This window comes from Nerophis ophidion, linkage group LG24 (assembly GCF_033978795.1).
Source record: "Nerophis ophidion isolate RoL-2023_Sa linkage group LG24, RoL_Noph_v1.0, whole genome shotgun sequence".
NCBI classification, from domain to species: Eukaryota; Metazoa; Chordata; class Actinopteri; order Syngnathiformes; family Syngnathidae; genus Nerophis; species Nerophis ophidion.
The window spans coordinates 4,788,085-4,813,084 of record NC_084634.1 but is presented as its reverse complement, the minus strand read 5'-3'; the positions used below and the strand labels follow the sequence as shown (position 1 = coordinate 4,813,084).

At 32.1% G+C, this 25,000-nt stretch overlaps 1 protein-coding gene across 1 annotated transcript in view; it reads left to right on the top strand.

Moving 5' to 3' along the window:
- Window positions 1-25,000, top strand: part of galnt16 (UDP-N-acetyl-alpha-D-galactosamine:polypeptide N-acetylgalactosaminyltransferase 16) — a 67,540-nt gene that overhangs the window by 710 nt on the left and 41,830 nt on the right. The window contains exons 2-4 of the mRNA XM_061885643.1: window positions 15,013-15,194; window positions 22,566-22,664; window positions 22,733-22,800. Of these exons, the coding sequence (XP_061741627.1) occupies window positions 15,013-15,194; window positions 22,566-22,664; window positions 22,733-22,800 (349 nt within the window). The remainder of the gene's footprint in view (window positions 1-15,012; window positions 15,195-22,565; window positions 22,665-22,732; window positions 22,801-25,000) is intronic.

Genomic DNA, 25,000 nt, shown 5'->3' with positions numbered 1-25,000 from the left:
AGGCTTTCCCTAAGTCACGGTCACACCCACTTATTGTGTTGCTGCACTACAACACAAGAAGTGGGTGTGTTGTTTTATTAGAAGGAAAAGTCGCTTCCACATGAGGAGGTGTGAACAAGTTAATAGAGAGCCAAATACTAGGGTCTGTGAACATTGCTCCAAAGTCAGATTTTTTTGGTTGATTTAATTCCTCAATTTCTCATATTCTTTTTGTTTATGTAATATTGCAATATGGTCTTGTAAAATTGTTACTTTTTTGTGTAAAATTATTACTTTTTAATGTAATTTTTTAAGTAAAATTATATTTTTTGCCGAGTAAAATTCCGATTATTATGAGAATATTGCCAAAATGTTAAAGTATTCTACAAAAATTATGACTTTTATCATAATACTAGAGGTAGACATTTTTCTGAGGTCTCAAGAATGTAACAAATACAAGAGTGTGTGTGTGTGTGTGTGTGTGTGTGTGTGTGTGTGTGTGTGTGTGTGTGTGTGTGTGTGTGTGTGTGTGTGTGTGTGTGTGTGTGTGTGTGTGTGTGTGTGTGTGTGTGTGTGTGCGTGCGTGTGTGTGTGTGCGTCAGGATTTTCTTGTTTGATTTAATTCCTCAATTTCTCCTATTCTTTTTGTTTATGTAATACTGCAATATATTCTCGTAAAATTGTTACTTTTTTATGTATTTTTTTAAGTAAAATGATAACTGTTGTTATATTTTTTGCCAAGTAAAATTACAATTATTTTTACAATATTGCCAAAATGTTAATGTATTCTTATAAAATTGTGACTTTTGTCGAGTAAAATGACGACTCTTTTCATAAAATTGCCAAAATGTTAAGTTTTTCTTGTAAAATTGCAACTGTTATTGAGTAAAATTTCAACTTTTATCATAATATTGCACAAATTCTTGTAAAATTTTGACTTGCGTTGAGTAAAATTACAACTTTTATTATAATACTAGAGGTAGGCATTTTTCGTAGGTCTCAAGAAGCTCACAAATACGTGTGTGTGTGTGTGTGTGTGTGTGTGTGTGTGTGTGTGTGTGTGTGTGTGTGTGTGTGTGTGTGTGTGTTCTTGTATTTCTACCCTTCTTGAGACACCAAGAAGGAAAAGTAACTTCCATATGAGGAGGTGTGAACAAGTTAATAGAGAGCCAAATACTAGGGTCTGTGAACATTGCTCCAAAGTCAGGATTTTTTTGTTTGATTTAATTCCTCAATTTCTCATATTGTTTTTGTTTATGTAATATTGCAATATGTTTTCATAAAATTGTTACTTTTTTATGTAAAATTTTTACGTTTTAACGTATTTTTTTAAAGTAAAATCAGAACTGTTGTCATATTTTTTTGCCAAGTAAAATTCCAATTATTATTATAATGCCAAAATGTTAATGTATTCTTATAAAATTGTGACTTTTGTCGCGTAAATTGACGACTGTTTTCATTAAATTGCCAAAATGTAAATTTTTTCTTTTTAAATTGCAACTGTTATTGAGTAAAATTTCAACTTTTATCATAATATTGCACAAATTCTTGTAAAATTTTGACTTTCGTTGAGTAAAATTACGACTTTTATCATAATACTAGAGGTAGGCATTTTTCGTAGGTCTCAAGAAGATGAAAAATACAAGTGTGTGTGTGTGTGTGTGTGTGTGTGTGTGTGTGTGTGTGTGTGTGTGTGTGTGTGTGTGTGTGTGTGTGTGTGTGTGTGTGTGTGTGTGTGTGTGTACACTTGTATTTCTACCCTTCTTGAGACACCAAGAAGGAAAAGTAGCTTCCATATGAGGAGGTGTGAACAAGTTAACAGAGAGCCAAATACTAGGGTCTGTGAACATTGCTCCAAAGTCAGGATTTTTTTGTTTGATTTAATTCCTCAATTTCTCATATTCTTTTTGTTTCTGTAATATTGCAATATGTTCTCGTAAAAGTATTACTTTTTTATGTAAAATTATTACTTTTTAACATATTTAACTTTTGTCATATTTTTTGCCAAGTTAAATTCTAAATATTACTATAATATTGCCAAAATTTTAAAGTTTTCTTATAAAATTGTGACTTTTGTCGAGTAAAATGACGACTCTTTTCATAAAATTGCCAAAATGTTAAGTTTTTCTTGTAAAATTGCGACTGTTATTGAGTAAAATTTCAACTTTTATCATAATATTGCGCAAATTCTTGTAAAATTTAGACTTGCGTTGAGTAAAATTACAACTTTTATTATAATACTAGAGGTAGGCATTTTTCGTAGGTCTTAAGAAGCTAACAAATACAAGTGTGTGTGTGTGTGTGTGTGTGTGTGTGTGTGTGTGTGTGTGTGTGTTCTTGTATTTCTGCCCTTCTTGAGACACCAAGAAGGAAAAGTAGCTTCCATATGAGGAGGTGTGAACAAGTTAATAGAGAGCCAAATACTAGGGTCTGTGAACATTGCTCCAAAGTCAGGATTTTTTATGTTGATTTAATGTGCATACAAAAGTAAACACTGACAGGTGCAAAGGCAGCAATATATGATAAAACAAGACGGCAGCTGAAGAAGAACAATTTCTCATATTCTTTTTGTTTGTGTAACATTCTCGTAATTTTTTAAAAACTTTTTTATGTAAAATTATTCCTTTTTTAACGTAATTTTTTTAAAGTCAAATTATAACTTTTGTCATGATTTTTGCCAAGTAAAATTCCGATTGTTATCATAATATTGGCCAAATTTTAACGTTTAAAATTGGGAACAATTTCTTATATTCTCTCTATTTCTTTAATATTGCAAAATTTTCTCTTAAAATTATTACTTTTTATGTAAAAGTATGACTTTTTATCGCAAAATGGTGACATTTGTCGTATAAAATTCTGACTTTTATCACAATATTGCCAATGTTTTTCTTCTTGTAAAACAGTGACCTTTATTGAGTAAAATTATAACTTTTCTCATAATTTTGCCAAGTAAAATTCCGATTATTATAATATTGCCCAAATTTTAACGTTTAAAATTGGGAACATCTTCATATATTCTCTCTATTTCTTAAATATTGCAAAATTATCTCGTAAAAATATTACTTTTTATGTAAAAGTATGACTTTTTATCGCAAAATGGTGACATTTGTCGTATAAAATTCTGACTTTTATCGCAATATTGCCAATGTTTTTCTTCTTGTAAAACAGTGACATTTGAGTAAAATTACAACTTTTGTCATAAATTTTCCAAGTAAAATTCCGATTATTATTATAATTTTGCCAACATTTTAAAGTTTTCTCATAAAATTGTGACTTTTTTCGAATAAAATGACGACTCTTTTCATAAAATTGCCAAAATGTTAAGCTTTTCTGGTACAATTGCCACTTATTGAGTAAAATTCCACCTTTTATCATAATATTGCACAAATGTTCAGTTTGTCTTGTAAAATTTTGACTCCCGTTAAGTAAAATGACCACTTTTATTGTAATACTGCCAACATTCTAAGTTTTTCTTGTGAAATTCCAACTCATTTTTTTCACAACAGGCTTTAGTATTATTAATGCTGTAAATACACATCTTCATATATCTAGAAAGGCTGGTCCTAAAGAGGTAGGAATCTTTCTCAGGTCTCTAGAAGGTCAGAAATACCAGCTATCAGTGAACGCACCGTGCAACAGTGCCTTTGGACCTTTGTGCATTTGCACCGTTTACTCAAATCTTTGTGTTTGTTTTTGTGGCCGTGATTTGCAACTCTGTGGTTACTTAAAATGCTCTGGTTTTCCCATTTCCAAATCCGATAAAAAAACAAACAAAAAAACAGTGGAATAATAAGTTTCTTAGTATTTCAAAATAGGCTACAAAGGCTTTTACTTTTGCTGCTGATGTCCCAGCAGGCACAAGACAACATTGATGCAACGTTGATTATACCTTGACGTCCTTTAAAACTGACTTTGGAACAACGCTGCAAAATACTTGTGTTTGTAAATTGAGACCACGTTGATCCACAATGTTGGTTGGGAAATGACCACATTTCAACATTGATTAAACGTTGTATTTGTGTTGGAGGATACTGGTTGGAAAACGACCAAAATTCCTTGTCAAATCAGCATCAGAACCCACCACTGATTAAATGTTATCAAAAAGCATGTTTGTGGACGACTTTCCCTGTCGCCGTGCGGGTTCCATGGACCACTCAGGAAGGACATGATTGAGCAGGTTCGACTCTCGTTTATTTTTCAATAACAAGCTGTCTTCCGGTCTGGTCGCTTTTCAGCTCCTTTTCCGCTGCTCATTTTCAGCCGGCCGTGTCTCCGTCTCTCGTGGCTCACTCTCATGGGCTGCTGCAAGCTCTCCAACTCCTTCTGCCCCGATATATCCTCCTTCTCCCCTTCTATGCAGCGTAAGGAGAAATGTTTAATCGTGTGCGACCCACGCACCTGAATTAGATTGCAGCGTCGCTCCCAGCACAATGCTCTCCGCTCGGTCGTTGTCCCCGCCTCCTCGCCGCCATCTTGAGCCAGGCTCCAGCATGCCCTGCCCTGCTGCTCATTCGCCGGCTCCGCCTCTCCACAACGTTGTATTTGTGTTGGAGAATATTGGTTGGGAAATGACCAAATTTCAATGTAAAATCAACGTCACAACCCGACATTGATTCAACGTTTCCGAAAATCATGTTGTTTCAACGTTATATTTTTGTTGTACAATACTGGTTGGGAAATGACCACATTTCAATGTTAAATCAACGTCACAACCCGACATTGATTAAATGTAGTTTCAACGTTGTTTCAATGTTGTAGAATATTGGTTGGGAAATGACCACATTTCAACGGTCAAATCAACGTCACAACCCGACATTGATTCAACGTCGTCAAAAAGCATGTTTATTTGACCAAGTTATTATTATTATTATTCAAATACAGAGAAAGATGACTATTTCTTTGGCCCATTTTACTATTTTTTGGACTTCATTTTAATATGATTTTTTTCCCCATGTAATTCATCCATATTTTATTTGGGTTGAACCGCCCAACGAACCCCCAACATGTCGTATATCGTTGGAAAAGTCTCGATGGGGGCTAGAGCAAATTTTGTGTAATTTAGTGTGATTTTAATTCAATTTTTTTTTAATTTACTGTAAATTTAGTGTAATTCACTGTCATTTTAATTTAACTTAATGTTTAATATTCTGAGTAAATATAGTGTAATTTTAATTTAATATAATTTTTAAAAATTAAGTGTAAATTTAGTGTAATTTAGTGTGATTTTGATTAAATTAAAAAAATTCAGTGAACATTTTGTGAAATTTTAATTGAATTTTTAAAATTCAGTGTAAATTTTGTGTAATTTTGTGTAATTTTAATTTAATTAAATTTTTAAAATTCAGTGTAAATTTTGTGTAATTTTAATAGAATTTTTAAAATTCAGTGTAAATTTCGTGTACTTTTAATTTATTTATTTTTTTAATCCTGTGTAAATTTAGTGCATATTTAATACAATTTTTTGCAGTGTATATTTTGTGTAATTTTAATTTAAGAACATTTTCCAAATTCTGTTTAAATTTAGTGCAAATTTAGTGTAATTTAGTGTGTTTTTAATTCAATAATTTTTTTTTATTTTGTGTAAATTTAGTGTAATTTACTGTAATTTTAATTCAACTATGTTTAATATTCTTTGTAAATATAGTGTAATTTTAATTCAATAACATTTTTAAAATTCTGTGCACATTTAGTGCGATTTAGTGTAATTTTAATTTAATAACATTTCTGAAATTCAGTGCAAATTTAGTGTGTTTTAGTATAATTTTAATTTAATAACATTTTTAAGATTCTGTGTAAATTTTGTGTAATTTTTCTCTTATTGTTTTAATTCAGTGTACATTTCGTGTAATTTAGTGTAATCTTAATTTAATTACATTTTTAAAATTCAGTGTAAATTTTGTGTGATTTTAATTTATTTTTTAAAATTCAGTGTAAATTTTGTATAATTTAGATTTTTTTTTCATTTTGTGTAAATTTTGTGTAATTTTAATATACATTTTTTTCAGTGTACATTTCCCGTAATTTTAAGTTGATAACATTTTCAAAATTCTGTTTAAATTATAGTGCAAATTTAGTGTAATTTAGTGGGATTTTAATTCAGTTATCTTTTTTAATTTAGTGTAAATTTAGTGTGATTTACTGTCGTTTTAATTTAACTGTTTAATATTCTTTGTAAATATAGTGTAATTTTAATTTAATAACATTTTTAAAATTCAGTGCAAATTTATTGCGATTTAGTGTAATTTTAACTTAACATTTTTAAAATTCAGTGCAAATTTAGTGTGATTTAGTGTAATTTTAGTTTAATAACATTTTTTAAATTCAATGTAAATTTTGTGTAATTTTTAATTTATTTAATTCAGTGTAAATTTTGTGTAATTTAGTGTAATCTTAATTTAATTACATTTTAAAATTCAGTGTAAATTTTGTATGATTTTAATTTAATTTTTAAAATTCTGTGTAAATTTCGTATAATTTTTATTTTGTTTATTTTGTGTAAATTAAGTGTAATTTTAATATACATTTTTTCAGTGTACATTTCGCGTAATTTTAAGTTAACATTTTCAAAATTCTGTTTAAATTTAGTGCAAATTTTGTGTAATTTAGTGTGATTTTAATTCAATTTTTTGGGGGGGTGAAATTTTGTGTAATTTACTGTCATTTCAATTTAACTTAATGTTTAATATTCTGTGTAAATAAAGTGGGGATATATTGTGTTACCATGGCGATGCTATCCAGGTAAAAGACCCCCCAAGGGGCCTATTGATTAGGAACGCCCTTCGAGCTTCTAACTTAGTATTTAATGGCAGCGACACATTGCAAAAAAAGTATTCACAGGAGCATTTTTAACCAGACAGGCCAGTCTAGTACCCGCACTCTTTTACTACGAAGCCACGCTGTTGCGACACGTAGCTTGGCATTGTCTTGCTGAAATAAGCAGGGACGTCCATGATAACATTGCCTGGGTGGCAACATATGTTGCTCCAAAACCTGTATGTACCTTTCAGCATTAATGGTGCCTTCACGGATGTGTAAGTTACCCATCTTATATGAGCTCAGGCCCAGCCAAGCGTTTCTGGGTGTTGTTGATAAATGGCTTTGGCTTTGCATAGTAGAGTTTTAACTTGCACTTACAGATTTAGCGACCAACTTTAGTTACTGACGGTGGCTTTCTGAAGTCTTCCTGAGCCCATGCGGTGATATCCTTTACACACGGATGTCGCTTTTTTGATGCAGTACCGCCTGAGGGATCCAAGATCACGGGCATTGTCGCTTATTTGCAGTGATTTCTCCAAATTCCCTGAACCTTTTGATTATATTACGGGGCGTAGAATATGAAATCCCTAAATTCCTTGCAACAGCTGGTCGAGAAATGTTCTAAGACAATTTGCTCAGGCATTTGTTGACAAAGTGGCGACCGTCGCCCCGTCCTTGTTTGTGCATGACTGAGCATTTCACAGAAGCTGCTTTTATACCCAATCACCTGTTCCCAATTAGCCTGTTCACCTGTGGGGGCGTTCCAAATAAGTGTTTGATGAGCATTCCTCAGCTTCCTCAGTCTTTTTTGCCAATCGCCTGTTCCAAGTAGCCTGTTCAACTGTGGGGGCGTTCCAAATAAGCGTTTGATGAGCATTCCTCAACTTCCTCGGTCTTTTTTGCCACTTGTGCCAGCTTTTTGCAGGCACCACATTCTAAATATTTGCCAAAAATAACAACAATTTCCAGTTTGAGCGTTGAATATCCTGTTTTTGCGGTCTATTCAATTGAATATAAGTTGAAAAGTATTTTGAAATCATTGTATTGTAGTTTTATTCACCATTTACACAACGTGACAACTTTACTGCTTTTGGGTTTTGCACAATTCAACACACGTCAGCTGCTTTGTTTTTGTTACAAAATTGTATTTTTAGAAATGAAAGACATCAGCTAAGGCAACAGGACTATGGTCTTCCTCCTCCGTTTTATAACACAATTTCTTCGTTCATTCATTCGTCCTTTTTCACGCGAGTCACGCATGTGATGTTGTGGCGGCGTCCTCACTTTTCAAAAGTGTGCAAAGCTCACGTCAACAAGCGAGTCCTCTCTTTGCACACAGGTTGTTCACCTTTGTCGGCGCCAAAGCAGCAAAGGAAAAAAATACCAGCGCCGCCCTTTGGCTTGCAACACATTTAAAGAAACAGTCATGTCATTAAATTAAGAGTACACTAAATTACATGAAATTTACTCTGAATTTTAAAAATTAAATGAAAATTACACAATGTACACAAAAAAATTACACTAAATTTACACAGAATTTTTAAAATTCTATTAAATTAAAATTACACTAAATCACACTAAATTTACATTGAATTTTGAAAATGTTATTAAATTAAATTTATAATTACACTATATTTACACAGAATATTAAACATTAAGTTAAATGACCACCTGAGGGCACCACAGACTGTGAATTTAAATTACACAAAATTTACACTAAATAAAAATAAAAATAACTGAATTTTGAAAAACACTAAATTAGACTAAATTTGCACTAAATTCGAACAGAATTTTGAAAATGTTGTTAAATTAAAATTACACAAAATTTGTACTGAAAAAAAATATATTAAAATTACACTAAATTTATACAGAATTTAAAAAATTAATTCACTTAAAATTACACGGCATTTACACAGAATTTTAACAATGTAATTAAAATAAGATTACACTAAATTAGATAAAAATTACACAAAATGTACACAAAATTTAAAAAAAAATACAATTACACTACATTAACACTGAATTTTTTAAATGTTATTAAATTAAAATTGCACTATTTACTCAGAATATTAAACATTAAGTTAAATGACAGTAAATTACACAAAATTTACACTAAATTAAAAAATGATTGTAATTAAAATCACACTAAATTTGCACAAAATTTAAACAGAATTTTTAAAATTTTATCAAATTAAAATTACACTAAATTTACACTGAAAACAAATACATTGAAATTACACTAAATTTACACGAAATAAAAAAAATTCAATTAAAATTACACAAAATTTACACTGAATTTTAAAACTTTAATTAAATTAAGATTACACCAAATTACACTACATTTACGCTGAATTTTAAAAATTAAATAAAAATTACACAATGTACACAATTAAAAAAATTTAAAATAAAATTACACTACATTTACACAATTTAAAAAATGTTATTAAATTAAAATTACACTAAATCGCACTAAATTCACACTGAATTTTAAAAATGTTATTAAATTAAAATTACACTATATTTACACAGAATATTAAACATTAAGTTGAATGACCACCTGAGGGCACCACAGACTGTGAATTTAAATTACAGTAAATTACACTGAATTTACACCAAATTAAAAAATGATAATTAAATTAAAAAAAGACCAAATTACCATAAATTCGCACTAAATTTGAACAGAATTTTGAAAATGTTAAATTAAAATTACACTAAATTTGCACTGAAAAAATATATATTAAAATTACACTAAATTTACACAGAATTAAAAAATGAATTAAATTAAAATTACACGATATTCACACAGAATTTAAAAATATGTAATTAAAATAAGATTGCACTAAATTACACTACATTTACACTGATTTTTAAAAATTGAATAAAAATTACACAAAATGTACACAAAATTAAAAAAAAATACAATTACGCTACATTAACACTGAATTTTAAAAATGTAATTAAAATAAGATTACACTAAATTACACAAAATTTACACCGAATTTTAAAAATTAAATAATTACACAAAATGTACACACACAAAAAAAATACAATTACAATACATTAACGCTGAATTTTAAAAATGTTATTAAATTAAAATTACACTAAATTGCACTAAGTTTACGCTGAATTAAAAAAAATATTAAATTAAAATTACATTATTTACTCAGAATATTAAACATTAAGTTAAATTAAAATTACAGTAAACTACACTAAATAAAACAAATTGTAATTAAAATCACACTAAATTACACTAAATTTGCACTAAATTTAAGCAGAATTGTAAAAATGTTATCAAATTAAAATTATACTAAATTTACCCTGAAAACAAATATATTGAAATTACACTAAATTTACACAGAATTTAAAAAAAACTATTCAATTTAATTACAATCAATTAAATTAAATTACAATTATATAAAATTTACACTGAATTTTAAAAATGTAATTAAATTAAGATTACACAAAATTACACTACATTTACACTGAATTTTAAAAATTAAATAAAAATTACACAATGTACACAAAAAATAAAATTACACTACATTTACACAATTTAAAAAATGTTATTAAATTAAAATTACACTAAATCGCACTAAATTTACACTGAATTTTAAAAATGTTATTAAATTAAAATTACACTATATTTACACAGAATATTAAACATTAAGCTAAATTAAAATTACAGTAAATTACACTAAATTTACACTAAATTAAAAAAACTGCATTAAAATCCCACTAAATTACACTAAATTTGCACTAAATTTAAACAGAATTTTGAAAATGTTATTAAATTGAAATGACAACATATTTACACTGCAAAAAATTATATTAAAATTACACTAAATTTACACAGAATTAAAAAAAATAAATTAAATTAATATTACACGAAATTTACACTGAGTTTTAAAAATGAAATAAGAATTACACAATGTACACAAATATTTGAAAAAATAAAATAAAATTACACTACATTTACACTGAATTTTAAAAATGTTATTATTGGTAAAGTAAAATTACAGTAAATTGCACTAAATTTACACTGAATAATAAACATTGAATTAAGTTAAAATTAGTAAAATTTTACACTTGATTTAAACAATTACATTGAATTAAAATTACACTAAATTTACACAGAATGTTCTTAAATTATATCAAATTAAAATAAGACTACATTTAAAAAATCTAATTAAATCAAAATTACACTAAATTTACACGAAATTAAAAAAATGTTCAATTAATATTACACAAAATGTACGCAGAATTTTTAAAATTAAATTTAATTAAAATTACACTAAATTACACAGAATTGTATAAATGTAATTAAAATCGTACAAAATTACACTAAATTCACACTGAATTTTTTAAAATGTAAGTAAATTAAAATGACCCAAAATTTACACAGAACTTCTATACACTGAGTTTTTATTTACACTGATTTTTTTAAACACATGCATTTTTTTGCAATGAGATTGTCAGCATAATTTGAAGTAAAAAACAACAACAAAAAAAACAATCAAACACAAAAAAATTCAGTTACACAAATTTAATGTAAAAAAAAAAAAGCTTTCGCCATAAAGCCACGAACAAGCTCCATACTAACTGCATCAAGCTTGTTTTTTGTTTTTATTTAAATGTCTTTGCGGTTGTTGTGTTGCAATGTTTGGAGTTGTTTGTGAGTCAGTTTGTTGTAGCGTGGGAGTGACATGATAGTCAAGTTCTGAAAAGAAGATGGCTCATTTACTGTCAGGCTGGACGTGTTTGCCAACCTCATTGTTGGTGTTTCCCAAAGCCTCTTGAAAAGCTGCAATACTAAAAGCCTACTTTTGGAAGTCTGTTTTCTTTTAAAGGCTCACCATTCTAATTAGCACAAAGAATTATAGCTCATTTTGCGTCAGGAAACTTTCCCCACATGTTTTCTAGCAGCCTTATGCTGAAATTAAATTGTTGTCCTGAAACTTCTACACACAATGCCCCATGACAATGTGAATTGTTTTTTTTCCTCGAAAAGTTAGTACATTTATTAGAAATAAAAACACATGTGCATAAGTAGTCACAGAGTCTGCTCAATACTTATCTTTGCAGCACTTCTCAAGTTCCATCAGGTTGAATGGCATCTAGAATGTCTCTGTACATTGCTGCATTCATCTTTCCCTCTATCCTGACTAGTCTCCCAGTACCTTTTGCTAAAAAAAAAAAAAACATCCCCACAGCATGATGCCGCCACCACCATGCTTCACTGTAGGTGTCGGCCTGGTTCACGCCAGGTGTGTGTCTTTTCAAATTATGTCCCACATACTGAATCTACCCCAAGAAGACTCCAATTAATCTGAAGGAATGTCAAAGAATGTCACTTTTCAACTTCATGGCAAAAAAGGACAAATATGAAATGATTCTACTATGGAATAAGGCTGTAATGTAAGAAAAGGTGAAAAAAGTAATGCGTCGTGGAATAAATACTTTCCAGATGCACTTCAGCAATTTTGAGCTACATGCTAACAGTACGCTAACATTTTAAGGTCATGCTAGCATGTTAGCTTTGCCTTTTCGCCGAGGTTAAAAGTATTTAAAAAAAACAAGCATTTGAGCAACTCCTCTGCCGAAAGATGGATGCTAGATTTTTCTCACGTTTGGTGCTCATAAAAAACAGTTTATTAAAATTCAGTGCAAAAAAAATCATTGTTTACAAGTCAATGTAAAAAATTCAGTGTGTAAAAAATTAGTTTATAAAAATTCAATGTAAAAAAAAAAAATCATTGTATAAAAATTCCATGTAAAAAAAATCAGTGTATAAAATTCAGTTTATTAAAATTCAGTATATAAAAATTGTGTCTATAAAATTTGTATATAAAAATTCAGTGTAAAAAAATCAGTTTATAGAAAATTCAGTGTATAAAAATTCAATGTAAAAAATGTTGTGTATAAAATTCAGTTTATTAAAATTCAGTGTATAAAAATTCAGTGTATAAAAATGAATTGTATACAAGTCAATGTAATAAATTGTTTATAACAATTCAGTGTAAAAAAAATTGTATTCAGTGTTTAAAGATTCAGTGTAAAAATTGTGTAAAAAAATGCAGTTTATAGATATTCAGTGTATAAAAAATTCAGTGTAAAAATTCAGTGTTTAAAAATTCCATGTATAAAATTGTGTATGAAATTTGTGTTTAAAAATTCAGTGCAAAAATATCAGTTTATAAACAATTCAGTGTATAAAAATTCAATTTAAAAGATTCAGTGTATAAAAAATCAGTGGATAAAAAATTCAGTGTAAAAATTCAGTGTATAAATATTCAATGTACAAAAATCAATGTATAACATTCAGTTTATTAAAATGCAGTATATGAAAATTATGTCTATAAAATTTGTGTATAAAAATTCAGTGTAAAAAATCAGTTTATAAAAAATTCAGTGTATAAAAATATTAAAAATGTGTATAAAATTCAGTTTATTAAAATTCTGTGTTTAAAAATTCAATGTAAAAAATGTTGTGTATAAAATGTAGTTCATTAAAATTCAGTGTATAAAAAATCAGTGTATAAAAATTAATTGTATACAAGTCAATGTAATAAAATGTTTATAAAAATTCAGTGTAAAAAAAATTGTATTCAGTGTATAAAGATTCAGTGTAAAAATTGTGTAAAAAAATGCAGTTCATAGAAATTCAGTGTATAAAAAATTCAGTGTAAAAATTTAGTGTTTAAAAATTCCATGTATAAAATTGTGTATAACATTTGTGTTTAAAAATTGCGTGCAAAAAAATCAGTTTATAAACAATTCAGTTTATAAAAATTCAATGTAAAAGATTCAGTGTATAAAAAATTCAGTGTATAAAAAATTCAGTGTAAAAATTCAGTGTATAAAAATTCAATGTAAAAAAATCAATGTATAACATTCAGTTTATTAAAATTCAGTACATAAAAATTATGTTTATAAAATTTGTGTATGAAAAATCAGTGTATAAAAAATCAGTGTATAAAAAATTCAGTGTATAAAAATCCAGTGTATAAAAATTCAATGTAAAAATTGTTGTGTATAAAATTCAGTTTGTTAAAATTCAGTGTATAAAAATTCAGTGAATAAAAATTAATTGTATACAAGTCAATGTAAAAAATTGTGTATAAAAATTCAGTGTAAAAAAAAAATTGTGTTCAGTGTATAAAGATTCAGTGTAAAAATTGTGTAAAAAAAGTCAGTGTATTAAAAAAATCAGTGTATAAAAAATCAGTGGATAAAAAATTCAGTATACAAAAAAATTCAGTGTAAAAATTCAGTGTTTAGAAATTCCATGTATAAAATTGTGTATAAAATGTATTTGTGTTTAAAAAATCAGTGTAAAAAAATCAGTAGATTAAAAATTCAGTATATAAAAAATTTGGTGTAAAAATTCAGTGTATAAAAATTCCATATATAAAATTTCGGTTTAAAAATTCAGTGTAAAAAAAACAGTTTGTAAACAATTCAGTGTATAAAAATTCAATGTAAAAAATTTAATGTATGAAAAATTATGTGTATAAAAAATACAGTGTATAGAATTCAATATACAAAATTCAGTGTATAAACATTCTGTGTATAAAATTCAATGTAAAAAATTTTGTGTATAAAAAAAACTGTATAAAAATTCTGTGTATAAAATTCAGTGTATAAAAATTCAGTGTAAAAAAATCAGTTTATAAAAATTCAGTGTATAACATTCAGTGTATAAAAATTCAATACAAAAAAATTCTGTGTATAAAAATTCAGTTTAAAATTCGTGTATAAAAATTCAGTGTCAAAAATCAGTTTATAAAAATAGCGATCCAGCTATTTTTAGCTACATGCCAACAATACGCTAACATTTTACGGTCATGCTAGGTTAGCATATCCGCTCACGTTAGCTTTGCCTATTCGCCGAGGTTAAAAGCCTTAAAAAAAACAAGCATTTGAGCAACTCCTCTCCCGAAAAATCGATGCTAGATTTTCCTCACGTTTGGTGTCCGTAAACTTCCTCTAGAGACACGCGTTTCTGTTGGAACGTCGTGAAAAATGTCAGCTTCGAAGCAAACGCTGCAGAGGAGTCTTCGTTCCACGTTGGACTCCAGTGTGAGTCTTTTAACTGGACTTGAAAGAGGCGCTTCATGTAGAATTCAGGGGAGCCTTGACTGGAGCAGCTGCCGGGTGACGGATCTCTGAGGGAGGAGCGGCACATCAAATTCATGCATCTTTAATGAGATCCGGCGCCCAAAAAAAAAGACAATAATGCAGTGTTTTATTCAAGCTGCTTCAACATGTGCTCGTCAGGTGAGTCAGCCCCCGCGGGGGGAGCTGCCGGGTCTGGTGCTGGGCGCCTTCGACGAGCGCTCCTACCTGGCGGCGAAGCAGCTGAGCCCAGGAGACGACCCGTACAGGGAGCACGCCTTCAACCTGCAGGAGAGCGACCGGCTGGGTGGCGAGCGCGCCATCAGGGACACTCGACACTACAGGTGAGCGGCCGGGGGGGGAGGAGCCACCGAACCCTCCGCCCTATCACAGGTTGCTTTGATTGTAAACATATTCCACCCGTTTTTAAAACTGGCGAAAAGAACTAAATCATTTAATATTAAACAATCTAATGGTAGAAAATGTCAGGTTCAAACACTGATGACATCTATTAAACAGGCAAAGAAGCAAGGAATTAAACAGAGACAGAATTAAATTTGGCTCAATTGAGGAGAAACATCTGGGCTGTACCCTTGTGCAGTCTCCCACCACGCTCTGACGAAAGATTGTGCGCCTCCACTTTCATTTGGACTTTCCCTGATTACATGGCAACAGCTGTTTCTAAGGGGCGGGGGTCGTAAACATCCGCTGGCTTTGGTCACAAAACAGTTCAAAGAAAAGGTTAATTAAAAGAAAAGGTCGTAAACAGTTCCGACGAGCAGTCCTACCTGGCGGTGAAGCAGCTGAGCTCAAGAGACGAGGGGGGGCTAGCGCGCCATCAGGGACACCCGACACTATAGGTGAGTGGCCTTGGGGGGGGGGCACCCAACCCTCCTCTCTATCACAGGTTGTTTTCTTTTTAAACATATTCCACCTGTTTTTAAAAGTGGCGAAAAGAAACAAAATCATTTAATATTTAACAATCTAAAATCGTTTAATATTTAACAATCTAATAGTAGGAAATGTCAGGTTCAAACACTGATGACATCTATTAAACAGGCAAAGAAGCAAGGAATTAAACAGAGACAGAATTAAATTTGGCTCAATTGAGGAGAAACATCTGGGCTGTACCCTTGTGCAGTCTCCCACCACGCTCTGACGAAAGATTGTGCGCCTCCACTTTTATTTGGACTTTCCCTGATTACATGGCAACAGCTGTTTCTAAGGGGCGGGGGTCGTAAACTGCCGCTGCCTTTGGTCACAAAACAGTGCAAAGAAAAGGTTAATTCAAAGAAAAGGTCGTAAACAGTTCCGACGAGCGGTCCTACCTGGAGGCGAAGCAGCTTAGCTCAGGAGACGAAGGGGGGCGAGCGCGTCATCAGGGACACCCGACACTACAGGTGAGCTATCACAGGTTGTTCTCTTTTTAAACATATTCCACCCGTTTTTAAAAGTAACAATCGAAAAACGTTTAATATTCAACACTCCAATATTAGGAAATGTCGGTTTCAAACACTGATGACATCTCTTAAACAAGACAAGAAGCAAGGAATCAAACAGAGACGGAATTCAATTTGGCTCAATTGAGGAGAGACGTCTGGTGTCTCACCACGCTCTGACAAAGGATTAAAAATCAGCTTATTAAAATTCAGTGTGTAAAAATTAAGTTAAAATTACTCAAATTTTACACTAAATTTAAACAATTACATTGAATTAAAAAGACACTAAATTTACACAGAATTTTCTTAAATTATATTAAATTAAAATTATGCTACATTTACACAAAATTTTAAAAATCTAATTAAATAAAAATTACATGAAATTTACGCAGAATTTTTAAAATAGAATGAAATTATAATTACACTAAATTACACAGAATTGTAAAAATGCAATTAAAATCATACAAAATTACACTAAATTCACACTGAATTTTTAAAAGAACAAAATCGTTTAATATTTAACAATCTAAAATCGTTTAATATTTAACAATCTAATAGTAGGAAATGTCAGGTTCAAACACTGCTGACATATATTAAACAAGACAAGAAGCAAGGAATCAACCAGACACGGAATTGAATTTGGCTCAATTGAGGAGAGACACCTGGTCTCCCACCACGCTCTGACGAAAGATTAAAAATCGGCTTATTAAAATTCAGGGTATAAAAATTCAGTGTATAAAAATTAAGTGAAAAATACTCTAATTTTACACTAAATTTAAACAATTACATTGAAATTAAAAATACACAAAATGTACACAGAATTTTCTTAAATTATATTAAATTAAAATTATACTACATTTACACTAAATTTTAGAAATCTAATTAAATTAAAATTAGACAAAATTTACGCAGAATTTTTAAAATAGAATGAAATTAAAATTACACAGAATTGTACAAATGCAATTAAAATCATACAAAATTACACTAAATTCACACTGAATTTTTAAAAGAACAAAATCATTTAGTATTTAACAATCTAATAGTAGGAAATGGCAGATTCAAACACTGACATCTATTAAACAAGACAAGAAGCAAGGAATCAACCAGAGACGGAATTAAATTTGGCTCAATTGAGGAGAGACACCTGGTCTCCCACCACGCTCTGACGAAAGATTAAAAACGGCTTATTAAAATTGAGGGTATAAAAATTCAGTGTATAAAAATTAAGTGAAAAGTTCTCTAATTTTACACAAAATGTAAAAAATTACATTGAATTAAAATTACACTAAATTTACACAGAAATTTCTTAAATTATATTAAATTAAAATTATACTACACTTACACTAAATTTTAGAAATCTAATTAAATTAAAATTAGACAAAATTTACGCAGAATTTTTAAAATAGAATGAAATTAAAATTACACTAAATTACACAGAATTGTAAAAATGCAATTAAAATCATACAAAATGACACTAAATTCACACTGAATTTTTAAAAGAACAAAATCGTTTAGTATTTAACAATCTAAAATCGTTTAATATTTAATAATCTAATAGTAGGAAATGTCAGGTTCAAACACTGATGACATCTATTAAACAAGACAAGAAGCAAGGAATCAAACAGACGGAATTAAATTTGGCTCAGTTGAGGAGAGACACCTGGTCTCCCACCACGCTCTGACGAAAGATTAAAAATCGGCTTATTAAAATTCACGGTATAAAAATTAAGTGAAAAGTTCTCTAATTTTACATTAAATATAAACAATTACATTGAATTAAAAAGACACTAAATTTACACAGAATTTTCTTAAATTATATTAAATTAAAATTATACTACATTTACACAAAATTTTTAAAATCTAATTTAATAAAAATTACATGAAATTTACACAGAATTTTTTAAATAGAATGAAATTAAAATTACACTAAATTACACAGAATTGTAAAAATTTAATTAAAATCATACAAAATTACACTAAATTCACACTGAATTTTTAAAAGAACAAAATCGTTTAATATTTAACAATCTAAAATCGTTTAATATTTAACAATCTAATAGTAGGAAATGTCAGGTTCAAACACTGATGACATCTATTAAACAAGACAAGAAGCAAGGAATCAAACAGAGACGGAATTAAATTTGGCTCAATTGAGGAGAGACGTCTGGTCTCCCACCACGCTCTGACGAAAGATTAAAAATCGGCTTATTAAAATTCAGTGTATACAAATGGAGTGTATAAAAAAATCAGTGTATAAAACATGAAACAAAAACCTCTATGTAGGTCTGACTTAGACCTAGATTTCATACGCTGACTTTTTTGAGCAAAAATCAACAGGAAGTTTTGCAAAAAACCCCTTCAAAACAAAAATTTCCTAAAAAATGTCATTTTTGCCTCTTTGAGCTGTAATTTGACCCCCTTTAAATGCTTCAAAACTCACCAAACTGGACTCACACATCAGGACTGGTGAAAATTGCGATCTAATAAAAAAATAAATAAACTCAAAATTGCGCTCTAGTGCCCCCTAGGAATAAAACAGACAAAACTGCTCCTGGAAGAAAACACAGACAAAACAGTTTGTAACTTCCGGTAGGAATGTCGTAGAGACATGAAACAAAAACCTCTATGTAGGTCTCACTTAGACCTACATTTCATTTATTGACATCCTACAGCAAAAATCAACAGGAAGTTGGCAATTACCCCTTCAAAACAAAAGTTTTGTAAAAACCCGTCACCTTTTTTCAAACATTATCTCCTCTGAGCGCGTTTGTTGTGTCGGCTTCAAACTCGCACAGGAGAGAGATCGAACCCTTCTGATTAAAAGTTGAGAAAGAGTTTTAAATACTGCTCCGGTTTTGATTTTACGAGGCTTCAAAGAACCGCTGCGCTGCTGCCGTCTCAAGATGGCCGCTTAAAAGCAGGAAGCCCCAGCGTGACTACACAATGCAGAGAAGGTAGGTACTGTGCAGGTAAAGATATGTTGACTGGGTGAAAGAAGGAGGCACCAGTTTGACACCAGGATACAGAGAAGGTAGGTAATGTGCAGGTAAAGGTATGTTGTCTGGGTGAAAGAAGGAGGCACCAGTTTGACTCCAGGATACAGAGAGGGTAGGTAATGTGCAGGTAAAGATATGTTTACTGGGTGAAAGAAGGAGGCACCAGTTTGACTCCAGGATACAGAGAAGGTAGGTAATGTGAAGGTAAAGATATGTTGACTGGGTGAAAGAAGGAGGCACTAGTTTGACACCAGGATACAGAGAGGGTAGGTAATGTGCAGGTAAAGATATGTTGTCTGGGTGAAAGAAGGAGGCACTAGTTTGACTCCAGGATACAGAGAAGGTAGATAATGTGCAGGTAAAGATATGTTGTCTGGGTGAAAGAAGGAGGCACCAGTTTGACTCCAGGATACAGAGGAGGTAGGTAATGTGCAGGTAAAGATATGTTGTCTGGGTGAAAGAAGGAGGCACCAGTTTGACACCAGGATACAGAGAGGGTAGGTAATGTGCAGGTAAAGATCTGTTGTCTGGGTGAAAGAAGGAGGCACCAGTTTGACTACAGGATACAGAGAAGGTAGGTAATGTGCAGGTAAAGATATGTTGTCTGGGTGAAAGAAGGAGGCACCAGTTTGACTCCATGATACAGAGAAGGTAGGTAATGTGCAGGTAAAGATCTGTTGTCTGGGTGAAAGAAGGAGGCACCAGTTTGACTCCAGGATACAGAGAGGGTAGGTAATGTGCAGGTAAAGATATGTTGTCTGGGTGAAAGAAGGAGGCACTAGTTTGACACCAGGATACAGAGAGGGTAGGTAATGTGCAGGTAAAGATATGTTGTCTGGGTGAAAGAAGGAAGCATCAGTTTGACTACAGGATAGAGAGAAGGTAGGTAATGTGCAGGTAAAGATATGTTGACTGGGTGAAAGAAGGAGGCACCAGTTTGACTCCAGGATACAGAGAGGGTAGGTAATGTGCAGGTAAAGATATGTTGTCTTAGGTGAAAGAAGGAGGCACCAGTTTGACACCAGGATACAGAGAGGGTAGGTAATGTGCAGGTAAAGATATGTTGTCTTAGGTGAAAGAAGGAGGCACCAGTTTGACACCAGGATACAGAGAGGGTAGGTAATGTGCAGGTAAAGATATGTTGTCTTAGGTGAAAGAAGGAGGCACCAGTTTGACACCAGGATACAGAGAAGGTATGTAATGTGCAGGTAAAGATATGTTGTCTGGGTGAAAGAAGGAGGCACCAGTTTGACTCCAGGATACAGAGAAGGTAGGTAATGTGCAGGTAAAGATATGTTGTCTGGGTGAAAGAAGGAAGCATCAGTTTGACTACAGGATAGAGAGAAGGTAGGTAATGTGCAGTTAAAGATATGTTGACTGGGTGAAAGAAGGAGGCACCAGTTTGACTCCAGGATACAGAGAGGGTAGGTAATGTGCAGGTAAAGATATGTTGTCTTAGGTGAAAGAAGGAGGCACCAGTTTGACACCAGGATACAGAGAAGGTAGGTAATGTGCAGGTAAAGATATGTTGTCTGGGTGAAAGAAGGAGGCACTAGTTTGACACCAGGATACAGAGAAGGTAGGTAATGTGCAGGTAAAGATATGTTGTCTTAGGTGAAAGAAGGAGGCACCAGTTTGACACCAGGATACAGAGAGGGTAGGTAATGTGCAGGTAAAGATATGTTGTCTTAGGTGAAAGAAGGAGGCACCAGTTTGACACCAGGATACAGAGAGGGTAGGTAATGTGCAGGTAAAGATATGTTGTCTTAGGTGAAAGAAGGAGGCACCAGTTTGACACCAGGATACAGAGAAGGTAGGTAATGTGCAGGTAAAGATATGTTGTCTGGGTGAAAGAAGGAGGCACCAGTTTGACTCCAGGATACAGAGAAGGTAGGTAACGTGCAGGTAAAGATATGTTGTCTGGGTGAAAGAAGGAAGCATCAGTTTGACTACAGGATAGAGAGAAGGTAGGTAATGTGCAGGTAAAGATATGTTGTCTGGGTGAAAGAAGGAGGCACCAGTTTGACACCAGGATACAGAGAGGGTAGGTAATGTGCAGGTAAAGATATGTTGTCTTAGGTGAAAGAAGGAGGCACCAGTTTGACACCAGGATACAGAGAGGGTAGGTAATGTGCAGGTAAAGATCTGTTGTCTGGGTGAAAGAAGGAGGCACCAGTTTGACTCCAGGATACAGAGAAGGTAGGTAATGTGCAGGTAAAGATATGTTGTCTGGGTGAAAGAAGGAGGCACCAGTTTGACTCCAGGATACAGAGAAGGTAGGTAATGTGCAGGTAAAGATATGTTGTCTGGGTGATGGCAGGAAGCACCAGCATGTATGGGTGACAGAAAGAAGCACCAGTGTGACCCCAGGATGCAGAGAGGGTAGGTAATGTGCAGGTAAAGATATGTTGTCTTAGGTGAAAGAAGGAGGCACCAGTTTGACACCAGGATACAGAGAGGGTAGGTAATGTGCAGGTAAAGATATGTTGTCTTAGGTGAAAGAAGGAGGCACCAGTTTGACACCAGGATACAGAGAGGGTAGGTAATGTGCAGGTAAAGATATGTTGTCTGAGTGAAAGAAGGAGGCACCAGTTTGACTCCAGGATACAGAGAAGGTAGGTAACGTGCAGGTAAAGATATGTTGACTGGGTGAAAGAAGGAGGCACCAGTTTTGACTCCAGGATACAGAGAAGGTAGGTAACGTGCAGGTAAAGATATGTTGACTGGGTGAAAGAAGGAGGCACCAGTTTGACTCCAGGATACAGAGAAGGTAGGTAATGTGCAGGTAAAGATATGTTGAATGGGTAAAGGCAGGAAACACCAGCAAAAGTCGGTCCCGTCCATCGCTGCTTGCAGCTTTAATCATTTTATTATTTTTACATCCCCGGTGTGTGTTTTTGGGATGTTATTTTAGTAGGATTAAATTGTGATTTAAAATCCTGAATTTAATTTAAAAAAAAGTTTTTAATTTGATGAAAATGTTGCAAAATCCGCTGTAAAACCACGCCAGTCAGCAAAATTCCTGCCGACTCAGCATTGGCTCTGAGATTTGACTTTCCACTTTCTCATGCACTCCGAATCATCGTCCAAGTAAATAAAATAAAAAAAAACACTCATCTCTTCTGGGAATGTGTGACTAAAACATGCGGTCGCCAGGCAACCCTTTTTGTTTTTTCACATCGCCATGGCGACCAATTCACATCCGTTTCCAATCAGGACGATAAATCAGTGTGTGTGTGTGTGTGTGTGTGTGTGTGTGTGTGTGTGTGTTCCCCGGCAGGTGTGCGTCCCTAAACTATGACGCCGAGCTCCCCGCCACCAGCGTGATCATCACATTCCACAACGAGGCTCGCTCCACGCTGACGCGCACCATCAAGAGGTGAGACCGGCGAGCTCGCCCGCGTCCGCCGCCTTCGCCCGTCTAAAAACTTTTCTCTTTCCCGCCAGCGTCCTGAGCAGAAGTCCTCCGCAGCTGATCCACGAAATCATTCTCATCGACGACTTCAGCTCGGACGGTGAGTGTGTGGCGCTCCCAGAGATGACAGAAAATATCTGTTCCTTGGCTGTGGTCTGTGTGGGTAGTCAGTTGCAGTACACTTTCCCACCACTTGTGGCAGTAATGGCAACGTCAAACAAAGCTGAAATCATTAAAAAGCTTCTTAAGCGCAAAAATGATGACTAAATTGGTAAAGTTGTATTTTGCTTTGCACTTTAACAAACATATATTATTATCATTAGGGACCGATGTCCCTTTGGGAAAGGGGACCCTGTTGAATTTCTAAGGTTTTATTGTTATTATTATTATTCTTTATTATTATACCGAGTTGTAATTTCACTCCCTTAACATGCTTCAAAACTCACCAAATTTGACACACACATCAGGCTTGGTGAAAACTGCGATCTAATCAAAAAACCAAACCCCAAAACTCAAAATTAGGAAGAAAACACGGACAAAACTGTCCGTAACGTCCAGTAGGAATGTTGTAGAAACATGAAACAAAAACCACTACGTAGGTCTCAGTTAGACCTATATTTAATCCACTGAGACCCCCCGGCTAAAATCAACAGGAAGTTTGCTATTCCCACTCCAATACAAAAGTTGGCTAAAAAAATGTCGCTTTTTTTCCAAACATTATCTCCTCTGAGGCCGTTTGTTGTTTCGGTATAGCTCGGTTGGTAGAGCGGCCGTGCTAGCAACTTGAGGGTTGCAGGTTCGATCCCCGCTTCTGCCGTCCTAGAGTAAGACACTTTACCCACCTGCTCCCAGTGCCACCCACACTGGTTTAAATGTAACTTAGATATTGGGTTTCACTATGTAAAGCGCTTTTAGTCACTAGAGAAAAAGCGCTATATAAATATAATTCACTTCACTTCACAAAATGGCGGCTTTCTGCTCAGACAAAACTGTAGGACTGTCAATCACAAATGAACAAAAACCTCAATATAGGTCTCACTTATTATTGTTATTATTATTATTATTATTATTATTTATTTATTTATTTAGTTAGAATATAAAATATCTGTTCCTCAGCTGTTGCAATGCACTTTCCCACCACTTGTGGCAGTAATGGCAACGTCAAACAAAGCTGAAGTCATTAAAAAGCTTCTTAAGTGCAAAAATTATGACTAAATTGGTAAAGTTGTATTTTCATTTGCACTTTAACAAACATATATTATTATTATTAGGGACCAATGTCCTTTTGGGACAGAGGACCCTATTGAATTTCTAAGGTTTTATTATTAGTATTATTAGTATTATTATTATTGTACTTTATTATTATACCGCCGCCTTTTTCAGCTGTAATTTGACCCCTTTAACATGCTTGAAAACTCACCAAATTTGACACATACGTCAGGATTGGCGAAAACTGCGATCTAATCAAAAAACCAAACCCCAAAACTCAAAATTAGGAAGAAAACACAGACAAAACTGTCTGTAGCGTCCAGTAGGAATGTTGTAGAAACATGAAACAAAAACCACTACGTAGGTCTCAGTTAGACCTATAAATCGCCCTAAATTTACACAGAATTTTAAAAATGTTAATAAATTAAAATTACAGTATATTTACACAGAATATTAAACTTTAAGTGAAATTAAAATTACAGTAAATTACACAAAATCTACACAAAATTAAAAAAAAATAATTGAAGTAAAATCACAAGAAATTACACTAAATGTGCACAAAATTTAAATAAAATGTTTTCAAATTAAAATTACACTTAATTGACACTGAATTTTTCAAAAATTAAAATTACACTAAATTCACACTGAATTTAAAACAATTAAAATTACATGAAATTTCCACTGAATTTCAAAAATTACATTAAAATTACACAAAATTTACACTGAATTACAAAAAAATATTAATATAAGATTACACTAAATTACACAAAATTTACACTGAATTTTAAAAATTAAACATTACACAAAATGTACACTAAATAAAAAAAAAATTAAAAAATTACACTACATTTACTCTGAATTTGAAAAATGTTACTAAATTAAGATTACACTAAATCGCCCTAAATTTACACAGAATTTTAAAAATGTTAAATTTAAATTACAGTATATTTACACAGAATATTAAACTTTAAGTTAAATCAAAATTACGGTAAATTACACAAAATTTACACAAAATTTAAAAAAAAATTTTGAATTAAAATCACAAGGAATTACACTAAATGTGCACTAAATTTAAATTAAAATGTTTTCAA